Genomic DNA, 17,746 nt, shown 5'->3' on the forward strand with positions numbered 1-17,746 from the left:
TAAAATTGAGTTACAAAAATTTCATGTTAAGATTAAAGGGTTTTCGGATCAAAATGTTGTCAAACTAAATTACTTGTAAATAAATTATTTGTTTATTAAAAAATTCAAAGTATTTATCTTCTTGAAGTTTAATCTGTTTAAAAGACGTGAGCAATACTCAGTTAAGATTCCGGTCGAAATAGTCCAAGTTGGCGGGACTTCCGTTTGACGCCTGCCTTCAAATTGTACACAGTCATTTTATTCACTTTCTTCGACGCAGAACGCCTGTGTTCTTTGAACTGCTTCTTACTGCTTATAGTTTTTGAGGTCTTCTTACGGTTTTGCTTAAGTATCGTCCAATATTTTAATGCTCTTAGACTGAATTATTTGTTCTTTAAAATTTTAATCAGCTGAGGAATGAATCTATCAGACTGATCAACTCAATTTTCTGAAGATAGAGGTCAACTCTTTCTATCCGCCAATTCTAGTGATTGGCTGTCACCAAATAACACCAATGTGGCATGCGAGCAAGACGGGAAAATAGTCAAAAACCCGACCTAAAGATCGATATGAATAGTGTGCAAATTTACTTTGGTTCACGCAATGATTCAAAGAAAAGCTCTTTCACAATGATCAATATATTCAAGCACAGTAACAATACGAATAATCAATAAATTTTCTATCATGATAATGACTTACTTGTACGATTTCTCAATTTTGTTCGATTTGTTGATGTTTCCGCTCAATCCGTGTTGACATGCATAATCATCTGTTTGTTGATTGCACCCACACTCATGCACTGTGGTTTGCTATTCCTGCTACTCCTCGTTTCTACAAAGTTCCTCTGGTGTCTGCTTGCACTCCCACTGCTGCAATCTAATTTTCCGCTCGAGATCTTCATGCACCAATCATTCCAATAAGATTCGTTTCTGACGCGGCCCTTCACTTTCACTTTCTTCGTTCACTCATTTTTACGGTTCTTCGCAACTACGCAAACAATCCTTGCTATTGCCGTTCGAAAGTATACGCAGACATCAGATGCGTGTCATCTGTCACACTAATATCGACTTGGATTTTACCGACGACGAATTTCATCCATTGAGTCTCATACGCACACGAACGTTGGGATTCACGCCTCACCTGTGTCAGTGAATCCACTGGGCGAATGGTGGTAATCGTGTCAGGAGTTGTTTACGCTAGAATCAGACCTGAATAAAACAGAGAACTGAACCAGCTGTCAAATCGCATACAAACGCACCGTACCAAATTTTTGGTACCAGAACGTCAGTGTGGTTCCCGAAATTAAACACGTCACCCCATAACAGACTCGAAATAGGGTAACATTTTGATTGCCAAACGCATCTGTTGTTGTCATACTGCCAATTTAGAATCAATTTTAACAAGGATTATGCTGAAAACTCTGCATTTTCTGCCCAACCATAATTTATTAATATTACCAAAGTTCCCTTTGATTGACATTCCCGAGCCGCAGATATCATTTTAAGGATTATTAGAAAATTGCTTCTGGTTGAAATTGTTGCAATGAAGACGGCCATGTTACCCATTACGTGTTTCACTCGTTTCAATTTTCTTCTTCCTGCGGGCTTCTTGACTGAAAGCTTGGTACGGAAATGTTTGCTTACTTCAGCCGTTTGGAATAAAAGCCCTGAAGACAGATGGTTAGTACACATCAATATAAACATCATCGGTGACGTCATACCTCCTTTGAGGGCGTGGATGTAATCGTGGTGAATTTGCTTTTGCTTTGTCACCTCACTTCGTTGACCTGTGCAGCTGATAATGGAATTCCAATTTAGAATGTACTTCGAAAGATCGTTATTGGACCATCATTTTATTGTTACCTTATAATGAATTCCTTTCCGATTCAGTTGCCGTTTTTAGTGCAATATTGATCTGGGCACTAGTGTGGTTATTCGGAATCGGGTCTTTTCAAATAATCCTTGAGAGAATTCGGTGTTGCGGGAGTCAGACCTTTGGTGATGTATAAATGTTCTCAGACTTGTGGAAGTATCATTTAGGAAAACATTTTTACCTTTTCTTATATCTGCTACCCACTCCGTCGACTATGCCGAGCGTAACTAGGTTGAGTAATCCTCAGCGGGTGTCTAAATATCCCGGCACCGTCTATTTTCTCAGCAAAACTTCTTTTCGCCTATTTTCTGGGAGGAGTAGTCCATGACTTTCGCGAACCGCACGCGTTTTTTCTTCGTCCGCGAAAATTTTAATAAAATAATAGTTTTTAAAGAGTTTGACCATAGTGAAACTTAAGTAATTCAGTTAAATGTTGGCAGTATAGTGATTTAGTGAAGATTTGTGATTTGGCGTTGAAAGATTTTGTGGAAAAGTGTCTCTAGCTTGGAATGGTTTACGGACACCTCTGGATGGAAAATGTTCTTGTTACCAACAATCAACTGGGTGAGCGCGTTCCAATTTTTTTCCTTAATCATCGTTGTTTTTGATCTCTACAATATCACAAAACTGGACAAGTTTTGATGTTCTAAAGTTTTGAAAGACGAGCCTTTGATTATAGTTTTAATTTTTGGAGATTCAGCGGGTGTCTGAGATGAAAATTTCATGTTGTAGTAATTATTGGCTTTTCTCAACAGTTCATACAGTTGTTGTAAATATTTAATGAGGACCGAAGGAATTTGTGTGTTGATCGTATTAAAAAGCTTATCAATTAGTGAAATCCGATTAAAAATTTGTTAAATTTCGTATGTACACGTTATGTATGATGTAAATGTATATTTCAAGATTGTCATTATTTTCAATGATTGCTTAGATGCAAATTATTAAAAAAAAAAGGACCCTATGGATATTTTCAACATTTATCAATCAAAAAGTAATAAAAAAGTATTTAGTTTTTTTATTTATGATTTTTTTTTTATAATTCTTTATTTGAAACGGCTCATACCTTCAGGTTTTAAGGAGCCAAAATCGTTTTTGTTTTTACAATTGTTTGCTTAGCTTAACACTTTGAGTTTAAAGAAAAAGATGATAGAAAGGGAAATATGAAAATAAAAAGAATTATAGACGGAGATCGATAGCTTTTAGAAAAAGGTAAATTTCGAACATGTAGTCCAAGTCTAGCACAGCTAGCACGTCTCTCACTGGAACGTTAAGTGGTTTTCCTCGGGCCCGAAGGGAGTCTAATAAATTCGTTCTGGCGACAAGATGGACCTCACACGACCAGACAATATGCTCGATGTCATGGTAACCTTGGCCGCAACTACACAAATTGCTGCCAGCAATGTCAAAACGATATGATATGATTTATATTATTAAGAACACAGGAGTCAAAGGGTGATACTTTAGAAAACTTTTGCAATCTACCAAAATTTGTCAATGAATCTTGTGATACCTATGCATTGCCAAAACCCAGAAACTGATGAACCTTTATCATACTGAATCTCGGGGATTTTTGAAGGAAATAAAAGTCTTACCATTATTTTTAGAGCCAAAACGGTTTTCAAAAAAGTTGGTTAATAAATCGTTAAGATCGATAGTTAAGAAACGTCCTTCAGGGAAGCCAGAAAATATTTTGAATAGCAGTTGAATACTATTTCCTGAAGTGATAACTATGGTTATATATCTGAAAACGGAAAATCAACGAAAAATCTTAATGTATACTAAAATTGGTGATTAATTGATTTATAAAAAGTATTTGTTTTTGATATTAAAAGTATCTTGAAATGCTGTTTCGTACGGAAAGTGGAAAGTGTAAATTTTTAAGCTCAGGATCCTTAAAGATGTGCTAAAATCGGTTTGCTGGTAGGAACTTTTTTATTTGGAGAACCAATGTTATTGAACTAAAATCTATCATTCAGAAATGGAAGTATTTTAAAATGAAAACTTTAAAACCGACCCGTGCTAGAAATTTACTTTTGTAAATGTGAGTGTATGCATTCGTTTTTCGATTGTGTTAGATATAGAATTTCCATCAAATATTTTTGCAAAAAGAAAATATTTTTCGATCAGTTTTCCTTCATGAAGATGTTTTAGTGCATGCTTAACGATGTCTTAATAAACAAAATTTTGCAATAAGAAAAGTTATGCAGTTATCAGAACTATCTCCTGAAATTTCGTTAGGTTTTTAATAGATTTTTGCAACGCATTATTGAAAGGATTATAACACTATTTAATTGAATACAGTTTTATATATCATTTTACTTATTCGAACGATTCATTCTCTCATTTCTTGGTAGGAAATAAATATTTTCAATTTTAATACGAATTTTCAAAATTCAAACGAGTTTGTTGCTAGAATAGGTGATCTAGTTGATTTCGAAATCACAGGAGCTTAGTAGAATATGATTTTAACCCAGATTACATAACACTAGTCAAAAGTGTTTCCTGATAATATCCTTTTTACCCTATCCACACAAACAATTGTTTTGCTAGGATGCAGAGGTGACCTCGGTCCTAAAGCATGAATTATTATTCTTTCAATCCCTTTTCTCTATTTTCCTTCCATCCATTGACTACTAGGACGTGGCCGGCGCCGTTATTGATGTGTAAAGAGAGAGCATCAGTTTTGTTCATTGTGAATGTGCTGTCAATCCCAGATACCATTCATTTGGCCACTAGACAAAATTGATGGCCTCGGTCAATCACGGAGTAGCAACCATTGGTGATGTGGAATCCGTTCTACTGAACCACGCCAGCGATCATGGAATTTGAAATGCATTTGTTTTAATACCGATAAAAAATACCTTTAAATGTACTTTGACGAAGTTGACGAAGCTTATAAGGAACTATTGATTTAGAATATTTTTCATGTTGCATTTCAAGTTCAATGATTTAAGGTGGATGTGAGTAGTCAATCAAGCTAAGCTAAGCTAAGCTAAGCTAAGCTAAGCTAAGCTAAGCTAAAACTTCTTTTCGCCTATTTTCTCAGCAGATCACTTTGGCTAGTTTAATTACTTTAAGGACTGCGAAACGATGCTTTCTAGCCTCGTAAAATAATTCAGCCACACTCATTAAGACTTGCTTTCCTTCTAACGGAAGTTCCTCTGACGGCGTTCCCGATGACGTTTGGTAAAGACTTAGGCTCAGTGCTTGATCAGTCAGCCTTTTGCTAAATTTTCAAGCACAACGCCCCCCTGGGCAAATTTTCAGAGATTCTACTTAAAAAATGAAATTCTGGATCGTTGAAAAACCATTAGCTTTTAGTTTGATGTTGTTGTAAGGCTTTATTCAAAACTCATTCAAATTTATGTAAGTGTAAAAATGGTCGATTTGATTCAATAATGTCAAACGATTCCTATATTTTGAACTAAAATTTCACGATTTTTCAGATTTTTAGAATTTTATTTACATACGAATTTGTTCGAAAATATAATGCAATTTTTTGAAAAATATATGAAAAATGACCAAACATCTATATATATAAAAATGAATTTCTGTCTGTCTGTCTGTCTGTCTGTCTGTCTGTCTGTCTGTTCCCTATAGACTCGGAAACTACTGAACCGATTTTCGTGAAACTTGGTAGGTGGGGGTATAGGAGGCAGGGGAAGGTTCCTATTATGGTTTGAGACCCCTCCCTCTCTCATGAAGGGGGGGGGAGGGGCCTCAAAAACAAAAGACATTTTTTTGCATAACTCGAGAACCAATCAAGTAAATAATAACAAATTTGGCATGGGTGGCTACTGGGGTACAAGGAATGTTTCTAAGAATATTTGGTACCCCTCCCTCCTTACAGTGGGGAGATGGAAAGGGGGGAGGGTGCCTACCTTACAATTTTTTACATATCTGGAGAGCTAATCAAGCTAATGGAACAAAATTTGGCATGGGTGGGTAGTGGAATACGAAAAATGATTCTATGATTATTTCAAACCCCTCCCTCCTTCCATTGGAGATACAGGAAGAAGGGGGGGGGGGCCTTTTAACCACTTTTTTATTGCGTAGCTTGAAAACTATTCGAGCAAATGAAACCAAATTTGGCTAGGAAGGGTATATGGGTACGATAAATAGTTCTATGAATATTTTGTACGCCTCCCTCCTTCCAGTGAGGATATAGAAAGTGGGAAGGGTGGTCCGTTACAATTTTCAGCATAACTGGATGAATAATCAAGTAAATGGCACCCAATTTGGCGTGGGAAGGTATTTGATTACAATAAATTTTTCTATGATATTTTGAGAAACCTTCGTCCTTCAGATCCAAAAATCTTAAGGGAGGAGGGTCCACCCATATAATTTTCACATCCCTCGGGAATTTACTAAGCATACGGAACGAAATTTGGCTTGAGAGGGTATTTGAGCACAGGGAAGGTTTCTGTGAATATTTGGTACTACTGCCTCCTTCCAGTGGGGTGATATGAAAGAGAGGGGGTGGGGGGCTCCTTTACAATTTTTCGTATTACTCGATAACTAATCAAGCAAATGGAAACAACTTTGGCATGGGAAAGCATTTGGATACGTAAAATGGTTATTGGCTTTTAGAGACTTCTTTCTCCTTCAATTGAGAATGCGGTTAGGGAAGACGGAAGCTCATATATGTATGATTGTTTTGCATAAACCAAAAATTTATCTAACGAATAGAACCAAGTATGACATGGGAACAATCATTCAATTTAGCAACTGGCGAAGAATTTGGCATAGGAGTGTATTTGAATACACGGAATGTTCAATCTTGATCCCCTTCTTTCAGGTAGGGGATAGGTAGGAAGAACGGCTCCGATACAAATTTCATAGCATAACTCGACAACTAATAAATCAAACGAAACCAAATTTGGCATGAGAGGGTATTCAAGCACAAGATATTTTTTTTTTCGATAGTTCAGCATCACTACCATAAATCAGTGGAACGATATTGAGGGAAAGATGGCATTGATACAATTTGTTTAATATTTCGATAACTTTTCGAGAAAATAGAATTAAATTATCATGGGAGCAAATTTTGTACGAGCAATGTTTCTTCGATGGTTTGAGAACCTCTTCACTTGCCAGAGGGGAGATATACAGTGGAGAAAAGGTCACGCATTTTTTGAATAACTCGAGAACTTATCGAAAATTGAGCCATATGTGACGTGGGATCGTATTTGTATACAAGAAATGTTTTTCTGATGTTATGAGACCCACCTTCCTTCAATTTGGGATATAGAAATGGGGGTAATTTGTATGATAATTCAAGAACGAATAGGTAAAATAAATGTCCCATGATGTTATTTTGTTACTTCAAATGTTTATATAATAGTTTAAGATAGTTTCATATTTATATAAAAAAAAATCTTGGGATAAGTTATAAACTTATAAAACAAAGAAATCCAGAGTCATAAAAAGGATTAAAACACGGATTTAAAAAAAAAATAAATTAGTTATTCAAAATAAAAAAAAGTTGAAAATTAATTTTGAAGGAACATTTCAATGATTTTGAAATTGAACTTAAAATTTTGTGCAAATAAATAACAAGTTAAATAACTAGGTACCACAAGTTTCAAAAATTTTTGGAAGGTGTAGCAAAGCACACCGGGTCAGCTAGTTATAAATAAAAAGCGTGTTTTTTTTTTCAAAATTAGCTTTTATGCACTTACACTAATGCCATATTCGTTTTCATCTGGTGGAAAGATGGTTGTGCACCAACTGCTGTCATCTTCATATAAAAAATACGTTTTGACAGCACTTGGTGCACTACCGGTGCACCATCAGGATACCCGAGCAGGACAAATCCGGGATATTTTATTGAAAAACCTGGCAAATTCCGGGCATTTGATTTCAAAATTGTCGACCCAAAACCCAGGTAATTTTTATATAAATTCCCTTTTTTTAATTTCACATTTCACAAACCAATTCCGACCGTTCGCATCAAAGTTCGTCAAAAGACTCCAATCAATCCAATGGATTAGTTGGGATTCGATCTTAAATTTAAATTTGAACTATGATTTCGTGTTTAAATGCAGTTGTTTTTTTTGTAACCTAGTCTTCAGGCTAAGTATTTAGATTGCGCACACTGTATCAAATTACATTTTTAAACTCTCTATCTAGCACAATTTTGTTTTGGTTTTTTTTCTCCCTCTCGGCATTAAATCTTTAGGTATCGAACTTAAAATATTTATATTTATTTAACTTTAAGTTGATGACACCCAGGATTAATTTCTCAACTACATCTTCTCGGATTTAAAGTTTCAATACAATTTGTGGATCTGAAGCTCAATCTTCAGGTTATTATTTTCGGCTGACGCTTGAAATTCAGATTTAAAATTTCAAATTATTGTCACGAGTACCGATTGAATCCTTTGAATCGTTTTAATCATTTCTATGAATTGATAAGGATACTGGTCAACAACCAAATAATGATAACGATTTGTTTAAAATTTAAATATCACACGGAGACATTCTTCGTTATTCATGGCCAGCTTCTTGAAACTACTTAGCTAATTAAAATTGTTCAGGACTTACCCCCTTTTAAGTCTCTTTATTCACATGAAACCATCAATTTCAAAACAGACATCACAACAAAATTTTATATCTCGCACTCTCATTTCGGGACAAAATATTTTCGTTTGGGTCACCTCACTGCCCCATATTTGATAAACGGTCTAATGTGCCATGAACACCAATGCGAGAAAAACGCAAAATCAATGTTTTTACAATTTTTCTGCATCCTGATACTCAAAATAAAGTAGATTAATGTGCATAACAATCATTGTAGGTGTAGGACATAGGCGGTTGAGTTGAATCGCAAATTTAGATAAAGAATTTATGAAAAAAATTAATTTCAATCTCAGTAGCCACTTTATCAAATATATCGTGAACTAAAGTTGACAAATAGCTCTGAATTTGCCTGATGTGCATACGTTTTCAAATATTGCTGCGATTGCTCACGCCCATAACCACCAAGCCACAATATCACAACAAGAAGGGATTAGAAAAACTTTCCATACAAAGACACCGGTTGCTGCGAAGGATGATTCAACACATCATGCACATTAGACAATTTATCAAATTATTGCACATTAGACAAATTTTCTTTACGGTTGTATGCCTCTACCAATGGATTTTTTGAAAAATGAATGAAGTAGGGATATTATATGGAGTATAAGCTATCAAATGGCACAATTTTCTCCATTTTGAAAAAATGGCATATTAGACCGTTTATCAAATATGGGCAGCAGTCAGGTACTGCGGCATAACCCGAACCGGGTCCCTCTCTCTATCGGGTCACCTCAGGTTCTCCGGAATAACCGGAACCGGGTCCCTCTCTCTATCGGGTACTAACTATAACACATATCCAGGCAAATTCTATCAAAACCCTGAAATTTCTTAATAAAAAATCAAGAAAAAAAAACTTTAAAAAAAATCCGTCGTAATTTATCAGCAGACTAACTTTTCATGATTATTTCCATAAAATTTGCTCGAAAAATTTCTTTCTGGACTCATTAATGAAAATTTAAACAACACAATTTGATTTTATTTTGTTTGTTTTGGCAAATAAAGTGAATAATTCCGCAAAATCGGGGCCTTTTTCAATGAAATCCGGGCGACCGGGCCGAACCGGACTTTTGTCGAATTTTTCATTAAATATCCGGACAAACTCGGATAGAACCGAGCAATCTGGTAACCTTACCTTATACCCTTTTGGCTCCAAGGAGCTTCAAACCTCCAGTAAACACTTAACTCTATGTAAAGTTTCCTGGACACTTACTTAAACTGATTAATTAGATCGATATCAAATAATTTATCTTAAATTTTAGTAAACAAAATTTTCTATTCACCATTCATTTACATTAGTGTTGAAGACTAAATTGCATTATTGAATACAAATTAAATACTGTCAAGCCGGTAAATTAACGTCAGGATAGTATTACTTCTTGATATCTGAATTTTAGTCCTGTTCAGTCTTAAAGTTTAAATTAGATTCTAATAACTTAATCCAGGCAATGTTAGAGATAACCGTAAAGATTAAAAGTTGATCCATGGCAAATGGCACAATTGATTTTTTTGAATCGATTGAAATAGAGATGAACATATAAGAACTTAAAATAAAAGTTCTCTAATCTAAAATAATTCTTACATTTTACATCACTAAATCATAGATGTTACCTTTTTTATACAGACTTTTTAGCAAAATTTTTGAGACAATACATTTTAAAGATTATCAAGCATTGCCATCTAAAATAATTCTTACTTTAGTAAAATCCAAAATTGTGTTACAAAAAAGATCAACATGTAGACCGTATACAAAATCAGTGACAATATAAAACAATCTTTTAGTTACATTTAAAAATAAATATTGAGATACTGGAACAACAATTTTCCTGCAGCTCTGTGAAATCATACATATTTTAGTCTTCAACCTGATATCTAATTTTGTAACGTAATTCAAATTTTTGCCTCGAACTTACTCGTTTTTGTTCCCCATCTCCGTTGTTTCGTGTTTTGTGAAAATATGAATTACGACCTCACCGCCCCTCTCAGCTCTTCCAACGCCCCCCAAATTTCTACATTGAGCTCACCGCCCCCCTGGAAGCTCTCAACGCCCCCAAGGGGGCGGTAGGGACCACTTTGAAAACCACTGCTCTAGATGAACAGGCTTTTATTACATTCTCAAGTGGTTCTCATTATTCAGTGATTATTGATTCATAGCGATTATTGTCGGTGTCACATAAACAAACACAAACACACACACACACACACACACACACACACACACACACACACACACACACACACACACACACACACACACACACACACACACACACACACACACACACACACACACACACACACACAATGCGGGGTGTTCAGGTTTTTAAATGAATGATTAGAAAAAAAAAAAAGGTGAATTTAAGCTGACCACTTTTTGGTCGGAACACCCTTTATCAGTTTTTGGATCACTCTTTTTACTAAACTTCGTATTGAGTTAAATTTTTTGTCACCATAATTGAGGGTTTGAGTGATTAAAGGTGAACTTTATTAAAAAGAAAACGCCAGCAAAAATAGCTGGAAAAACTGGAGTATCGCGCGCTTTTTGAACAATCCCAAAATCCGAATCGAAATTTAGAGCTACGTTGAGAAAAAATAAATTTTTAATTTCTTTGGTTGGCATCCTAATTGGCTTTAATATAAACTACTTAACCATAATCTGGATAAAGTTTAAAACGGCGCATATTGTGAACTTATTGGTTTAAAAACATTCCTTAAAACATATCCGCCTGAACGTTGGAAAACCCTGAAATAATCTTTCCTGCTGCTTGCGTCAAAATTAACCAAATTTTGTGCCGGGTATTTCCTATCAGCTTCCAATTGTTACACAATCAATGATTATCGAATCCGATAGGGGGCAAGGAGTTAGCGCATTTTGAATGCTAATCTTATCACGTTGAACTACTGGAGCGATCGAATGGTTTGTAGTTTATCGAGACCTATAAAAGTGGTTTCAAAGATGCATAACGACATTGTTTCGGTTGTACCATTCAGTGCACCATGAAGCTGTTCTTGACTATTTTGGCTTGTTTGGCCCTTACTCAGGTAAGATTGTGGAGTGTGAGTTTAGGGGAAGTCTTTGTGGGTGATTGATTTTTTCCTTCTCTTTAGGCGGCCGAGATCCGCTATGAGGAAATCGTGTCCGTTCGCGATGCCCAGATGCGTCAGAAGGATACCCGTATCGTCAACGGACATCCTGCGCCAGCTGGACGTTTCCCGTATCAGGTCCATCTGACTGGTTTCACCAATGCTGGAGCTCTGTCCTGCGGTGGTTCAGTCATCTCGTCCACCTGGGTTCTGACTGCTGCTCACTGTCAAGTCAACGTCAACAGCTTCAACATCATCCTGGGATCGCACCTGCGTAATGCCCCGTACCAGACCCGTACCTCGGCCCAGATCGTCATCCACCCCAACTACAACCCGAACAACTTGAACAACGACATCGGTCTGATCCGTATGGGAACTCCAGTTACTCTGGGAGGAAACATCCATGCCGTCCGCATTCCTCATCACGGAACTAGCCACACCATTCCCGGATCTCGTGCCACCGTTTCCGGATGGGGCCTTACCTGCCAGGGAACTGGCTGCGTGATCCCGAACGAAATGCGATGGGTTGACATGAGCATCATCTCGAACGCCCAGTGCGCCCAGACCTACGGAAATGCCGTCATCATCGGATCCACCATCTGTGCCCTCGGAGCTGATGCCATCAACCAGAACCCATGCAGTGGAGATTCTGGCGGCCCATTGACCTATGGAGGTACCCAGGTTGGTGTTGTTTCCTTCGTTGCTGCCGCTGGATGCGCTTCCGGTCTGCCTTCCGGATACGTCCGTACTGAATCCTTCACCAACTGGATCGAGAGCCACACTGGACATCTGCCCAGATAAAAAGGTTTTGATTTCGGATGTTTGATGAAATAAATCTAAATTTATGAATCAATCGTACTTTTATGATGTTTCTTTATTTGAAAACAGCTGCAAAAAATTCTTTCATAAGTGAAGCATATGAGAAATTTCCTCGTCAAAAAAGGGTTACGCTGAATGGTTATTCTTCTCGCTTACATCTTTTCGACAGCGTTACACAAGGCAACAAAATTTAAAAATTTTCGAGGTGTAAAGAAAATAAGAGCCAATTTTCACTAACTTTGGGGCGCTGATACCAAACATTCATTTGGTAAAAGTAAACATTAATTAAACAAATTGGGGCATTTTTTTTTGGCAAAGTTTTGACTCAATAATCAACTTTCCCTAAGACCGTGAGTAATTTTAACCTCATTAAATGCTACACCCACAAATCAGACTCTGCTCCAATAAAGACCATCTTTGCGGATGGAAATATCGGCAGCAGATTCTATGCCGAAACGGCACTAACAAGCTTTCTCATCGCATGCATTGTCCTTCCAGCTCAACCGCATTGAACATCCTTAGAAGGTTGCGCTGAAAAGTGTACTGTTCCAAAGATGATATGATTGAAAAAGCACTACTGGCATAACGACTCGAGCTCTCAAGTAAATTTATGCATGGCCACTTCATTCACGCGTCTGTTCCCTGTGGTGGATATAGGTTGGGAAATATAATATTTAAAAATATTGTTCGGATTCCTAGTATGAACTTATTATTCTTGAAAATGAAATTAATAATAAATAATTTAATGTTCTGGCATCACGGAATTTGCGTTAACAATGAACTGGGGTATTAATGAACCCATTCATTAGATACAGCACGAAACAATGAACTGTGCTAATGTGATTCGTGTAGTTCTGAGAGTGTGTGAGTGAAAAAAGCGACTCGACCAAATGCGAAAAATAACGGTCATTCTTTAGGCATCTTTTGCGAAGAAAAGATCGTCGTGCGCGAATGAAAATTTTAGAAAATAGTAATTACTTTCTCGGTCACCACAATGGCGTAAGTCATGCTCCCGGAAGTGCTTTACTGTTCTGATCGTGCTGTGATACATTCGGTGGATTTCGTTTGAAGAATTTCAAAGAAATTAAAGGAGCGAAAAGTGATAAATTTGTGCTAACAAGTTAGTGATTTGAGCCCAGTTTCGGTTCCCAGGATGAAGGACAACTTACCCGTTCAACAATGAGTGCAAAGCTAAGTATTCATATATCTTATTATATTTACCAGTGAATCAATCTGGTTTGAATAAGTTGACGAAATTTAAATTTGATTCTTCATTGCAATATTCCATAGCTTAAATAACGTAAATAAAAATCTTTTAAGGCATCGATAAAATTCAATAAAAAATCAGGACAATATTTTTTCTGGGTATTAATACATTGGAAAATAAACATTTTTATCCATTGAAATAACAGATTGACAAAAAATCAATGCTTACATGTGAATAAAAAAAAAATGTAATAATACTTATTCCGATTTTTTTTATGTTCTTGGAAGTCTGTTAACCAACCAACACAAGAACATCGAAGATTAATTTAGCATAATTTTGTTTTTCATTTAAATTCTTTCAAAATACACTTTTTCACCAAGGGCTTCACTTCTTTCAAAATCATCATCAGTTTTGTGTTTTTTAAGTGGTTTCCTCAGACCGTTAAGACTAAGAAGTCCATCTTATCCGCTTTAGTTTTTTGGTATTTGAGCTAACAATTATTAACTGTAACTTGCAAACAGACTCCAAGGGATGGCTTTCTTAAGAAATAAATGACTCCACTATGACTAGCTGAAATACAAAAAAAAAAAAAATTAAAAACGGTATGACATAAATAAACAAAAAGTAGTGTTTCTTTTGGTGGTCTTGAAACAGGAGATGGATAAGTTTGGATTGATATTGAGGTCCTCACGGCTGGTGCGGTCGCTTTTGTATGTGTTTTTAAAAAAAATCAAGACATGACATTGATTTCCGTTTTCAACATATCAAGCATCAGTCACATTTGGATAATGCTGGTAGTTGAACATGCCCAAATATTGTTGTTGTTTCCGGAAAGGGACATATTGGGCTGGCTGATTACATTTGGGTAACTTCAATATAAAAGATGAGTGAACAAAACCCAATCTTTATTGAACAAGCCAACACTTATGAAGTGGCGCCATAGGAAAAATTATTAAAATTCATAAGATTGTCTTATGACGCGAAGTAATTTTGAAGATGAACGCCTTCTGCAGTGAGAGTTCGTTGCTATTCATAAGAGGCTCTTATGAAACAGGAAATCACTTTTTAATATGAACAATTTAAGATATTTGATGCAGAATAATTAACTTTATTGTTTTCCAATTTTAAATTAAATCACTCATGGTCACCATCAGCAGCACATCAACCACCAGTTCCACTAAAATTTTTTTTTGCCGCATCCAATTCTTAGACGTTTTCGTTTTCTTTTGCCGATAAGCTTGCTGGAAAGTAAACAAGAAATATGTTTTGGTATAATAATATATGAAACGCACATCAAACCAAATTTACCGTTCAGGAGATGAATATACAATAAATTTGCACTCCGTTAACCGGTTCAAAAGACGTATTTTATGAAAATCGTTATAAGAATTTGCCTGAGTGAAATAAAAGAATAACTTGCAAGACTACAAGTCCGCAATGTTTTGGAATGAAATTAAATAAAAGATGGCTTGCAAGAGGACAAGTCCCCAATGTTTTTTAATAAAATTAAATAAAAGATGGCTTGCAAGAGGACAAGTCCCCAATGTTTTGAATGAAGTTAATTGAAAGATGGCTTGCAAGAGGACAAGTCCCCATTGTTTTGAATGAAGTTAAATAAAAGATGGCTTGCAAGAGGACAAGTCCCCATTGTTTTTGAATAAAATTAAATAAAAGATGGCTTGCAAGAGGACAAGTCCCCATTGTTTTGAATGAAGTTAAATAAAAGATGGCTTGCAAGAGGACAAGTCCCCATTGTTTTTGAATAAAATTAAATAAAAGATGGCTTGCAAGAGGACAAGTCCCCATTGTTTTGAATGAAGTTAAATAAAAGATGGCTTGCAAGAGGACAAGTCCCCATTGTTTTTGAATAAAATTAAATAAAAGATGGCTTGCAAGAGGACAAGTCCCCATTGTTTTGAATGAAGTTAAATAAAAGATGGCTTGCAAGAGGACAACTCCCCATTGTTTTGAATAAAGTAAAATAAAAGATGGATTGCAAGAGGACAAGTCCCCATTGTTTTTGAATAAAATTAAATAAAAGATGGCTTGCAAGAGGACAAGTCCCCATTGTTTTGAATGAAGTTAAATAAAAGATGGCTTGCAAGAGGACAAGTCCCCATTGTTTTTGAATAAAATTAAATAAAAGATGGCTTGCAAGAGGACAAGTCCCCATTGTTTTGAATGAAGTTAAATAAAAGATGGCTTGCAAGAGGACAAGTCCCCATTGTTTTGAATGAAGTAAAATAAAAGATGGCTTGCAAGAGGACAAGTCCCCATTGTTTTGAATGAAGTTAAATAAAAGATGGCTTGCAAGAGGACAAGTCCCCATTGTTTTGAATGAAGTTAAATAAAAGATGGCTTGCAAGAGGACAAGTCCCCATTGTTTTGAATGAAGTAAAATAAAAGATGGCTTGCAAGAGGACAAGTCCCCATTGTTTTGAATGAAGTAAAATAAAAGATGGCTTGCAAGAGGACAAGTCCCCATTGTTTTGAATGAAGTAAAATAAAAGATGGCTTGCAAGAGGACAAGTCCCCATTGTTTTTGAATAAAATTAAATAAAAGATGGCTTGTAAGAGGACAAGTCCCCATTGTTTTGAATGAAGTTAAATAAAAGATGGCTTGCAAGAGGACAAGTCCCCATTGTTTTGAATGAAGTTAAATAAAAGATGGCTTGCAAGAGGATAAGTCCCCATTGTTTTGAATGAAGTTAAATAAAAGATGGCTTGCAAGAGGACAAGTCCCCATTGTTTTTGAATAAAATTAAATAAAAGATGGCTGGCAAGAGGACAAGTCCCCATTGTTTTGAATGAAGTTAAATAAAAGATGGCTTGCAAGAGGACAAGTCCCCATTGTTTTGAATGAAGTTAAATAAAAGATGGCTTGCAAGAGGACAAGTCCCCATTGTTTTTGAATGAAGTTAATTGAAAGATGGCTTGCAAGAGGACAAGTCCCCATTGTTTTGAATGAAGTTAAATAAAAGATGGCTTGCAAGAGGACAAGTCCCCATTGTTTTTGAATAAAATTAAATAAAAGATGGCTTGCAAGAGGACAAGTCCCCATTGTTTTGAATGAAGTAAAATAAAAGATGGCTTGCAAGAGGACAAGTCCCCATTGTTTTGAATAAAGTAAAATAAAAGATGGCTTGCAAGAGGACAAGTCCCCATTGTTTTGAATGAAGTAAAATAAAAGATGGCTTGCAAGAGGACAAGTCCCCATTGTTTTGAATGAAGTTAAATAAAAGATGGCTTGCAAGAGGACAACTTCCCATTGTTTTGAATAAAGTAAAATAAAAGATGGATTGCAAGAGGACAAGTCCCCATTGTTTTTGAATAAAATGAAATAAAAGATGGCTTGCAAGAGGACAAGTCCCCATTGTTTTGAATGAAGTTAAATAAAAGATGGCTTGCAAGAGGACAAGTCCCCATTGTTTTTGAATAAAATTAAATAAAAGATGGCTTGCAAGAGGACAAGTCCTCATTGTTTTGAATGAAGTTAAATAAAAGATGGCTTGCAAGAGGACAAGTCCCCATTGTTTTTGAATGAAGTAAAATAAAAGATGGCTTGCAAGAGGACAAGTCCCCATTGTTTTGAATGAAGTTAAATAAAAGATGGCTTGCAAGAGGACAAGTCCCCATTGTTTTGAATGAAGTAAAATAAAAGATGGCTTGCAAGAGGACAAATCCCCATTGTTTTGAATGAAGTTAAATAAAAGATGGCTTGCAAGAGGACAAGTCCCCATTGTTTTGAATGAAGTAAAATAAAAGATGGCTTGCAAGAGGACAAGTCCCCATTGTTTTTGAATAAAATTAAATAAAAGATGGCTTGTAAGAGAACAAGTCCCCATTGTTTTGAATGAAGTTAAATAAAAGATGGCTTGCAAGAGGACAAGTCCCCATTGTTTTGAATGAAGTAAAATAAAAGATGGCTTGCAAGAGGACAAGTCCCCATTGTTTTGAATGAAGTTAAATAAAAGATGGCTTGCAAGAGGACAAGTCCCCATTGTTTTTGAATAAAATTAAATAAAAGATGGCTGGCAAGAGGACAAGTCCCCATTGTTTTGAATGAAGTTAAATAAAAGATGGCTTGCAAGAGGACAAGTCCCCATTGTTTTGAATAAAGTAAAATAAAATATGGCTTGCAAGAGGACAAGTCCCCATTGTTTGAATAAAATTGAATAAAAGATGGCTTGCAAGAGGACAAGTCCC

The 17,746-nt window shown here is 35.9% G+C and overlaps 1 protein-coding gene across 1 annotated transcript; it reads left to right on the top strand.

The window, feature by feature from the left end:
* The first annotated feature begins 11,412 nt into the window (after positions 1-11,412).
* LOC129747243 (brachyurin-like) lies at positions 11,413-12,372 on the top strand. The gene is made up of 2 exons (XM_055741346.1): positions 11,413-11,472; positions 11,539-12,372. Exons 1-2 carry the CDS (start codon positions 11,428-11,430, stop codon positions 12,313-12,315), a joined length of 822 nt encoding a protein of 273 aa, XP_055597321.1. The 5' UTR covers positions 11,413-11,427; the 3' UTR covers positions 12,316-12,372.
* Positions 12,373-17,746: the final 5,374 nt, after the last annotated feature.

Source organism: Uranotaenia lowii, chromosome 2 (assembly GCF_029784155.1).
Source record: "Uranotaenia lowii strain MFRU-FL chromosome 2, ASM2978415v1, whole genome shotgun sequence".
NCBI classification, from domain to species: Eukaryota; Metazoa; Arthropoda; class Insecta; order Diptera; family Culicidae; genus Uranotaenia; species Uranotaenia lowii.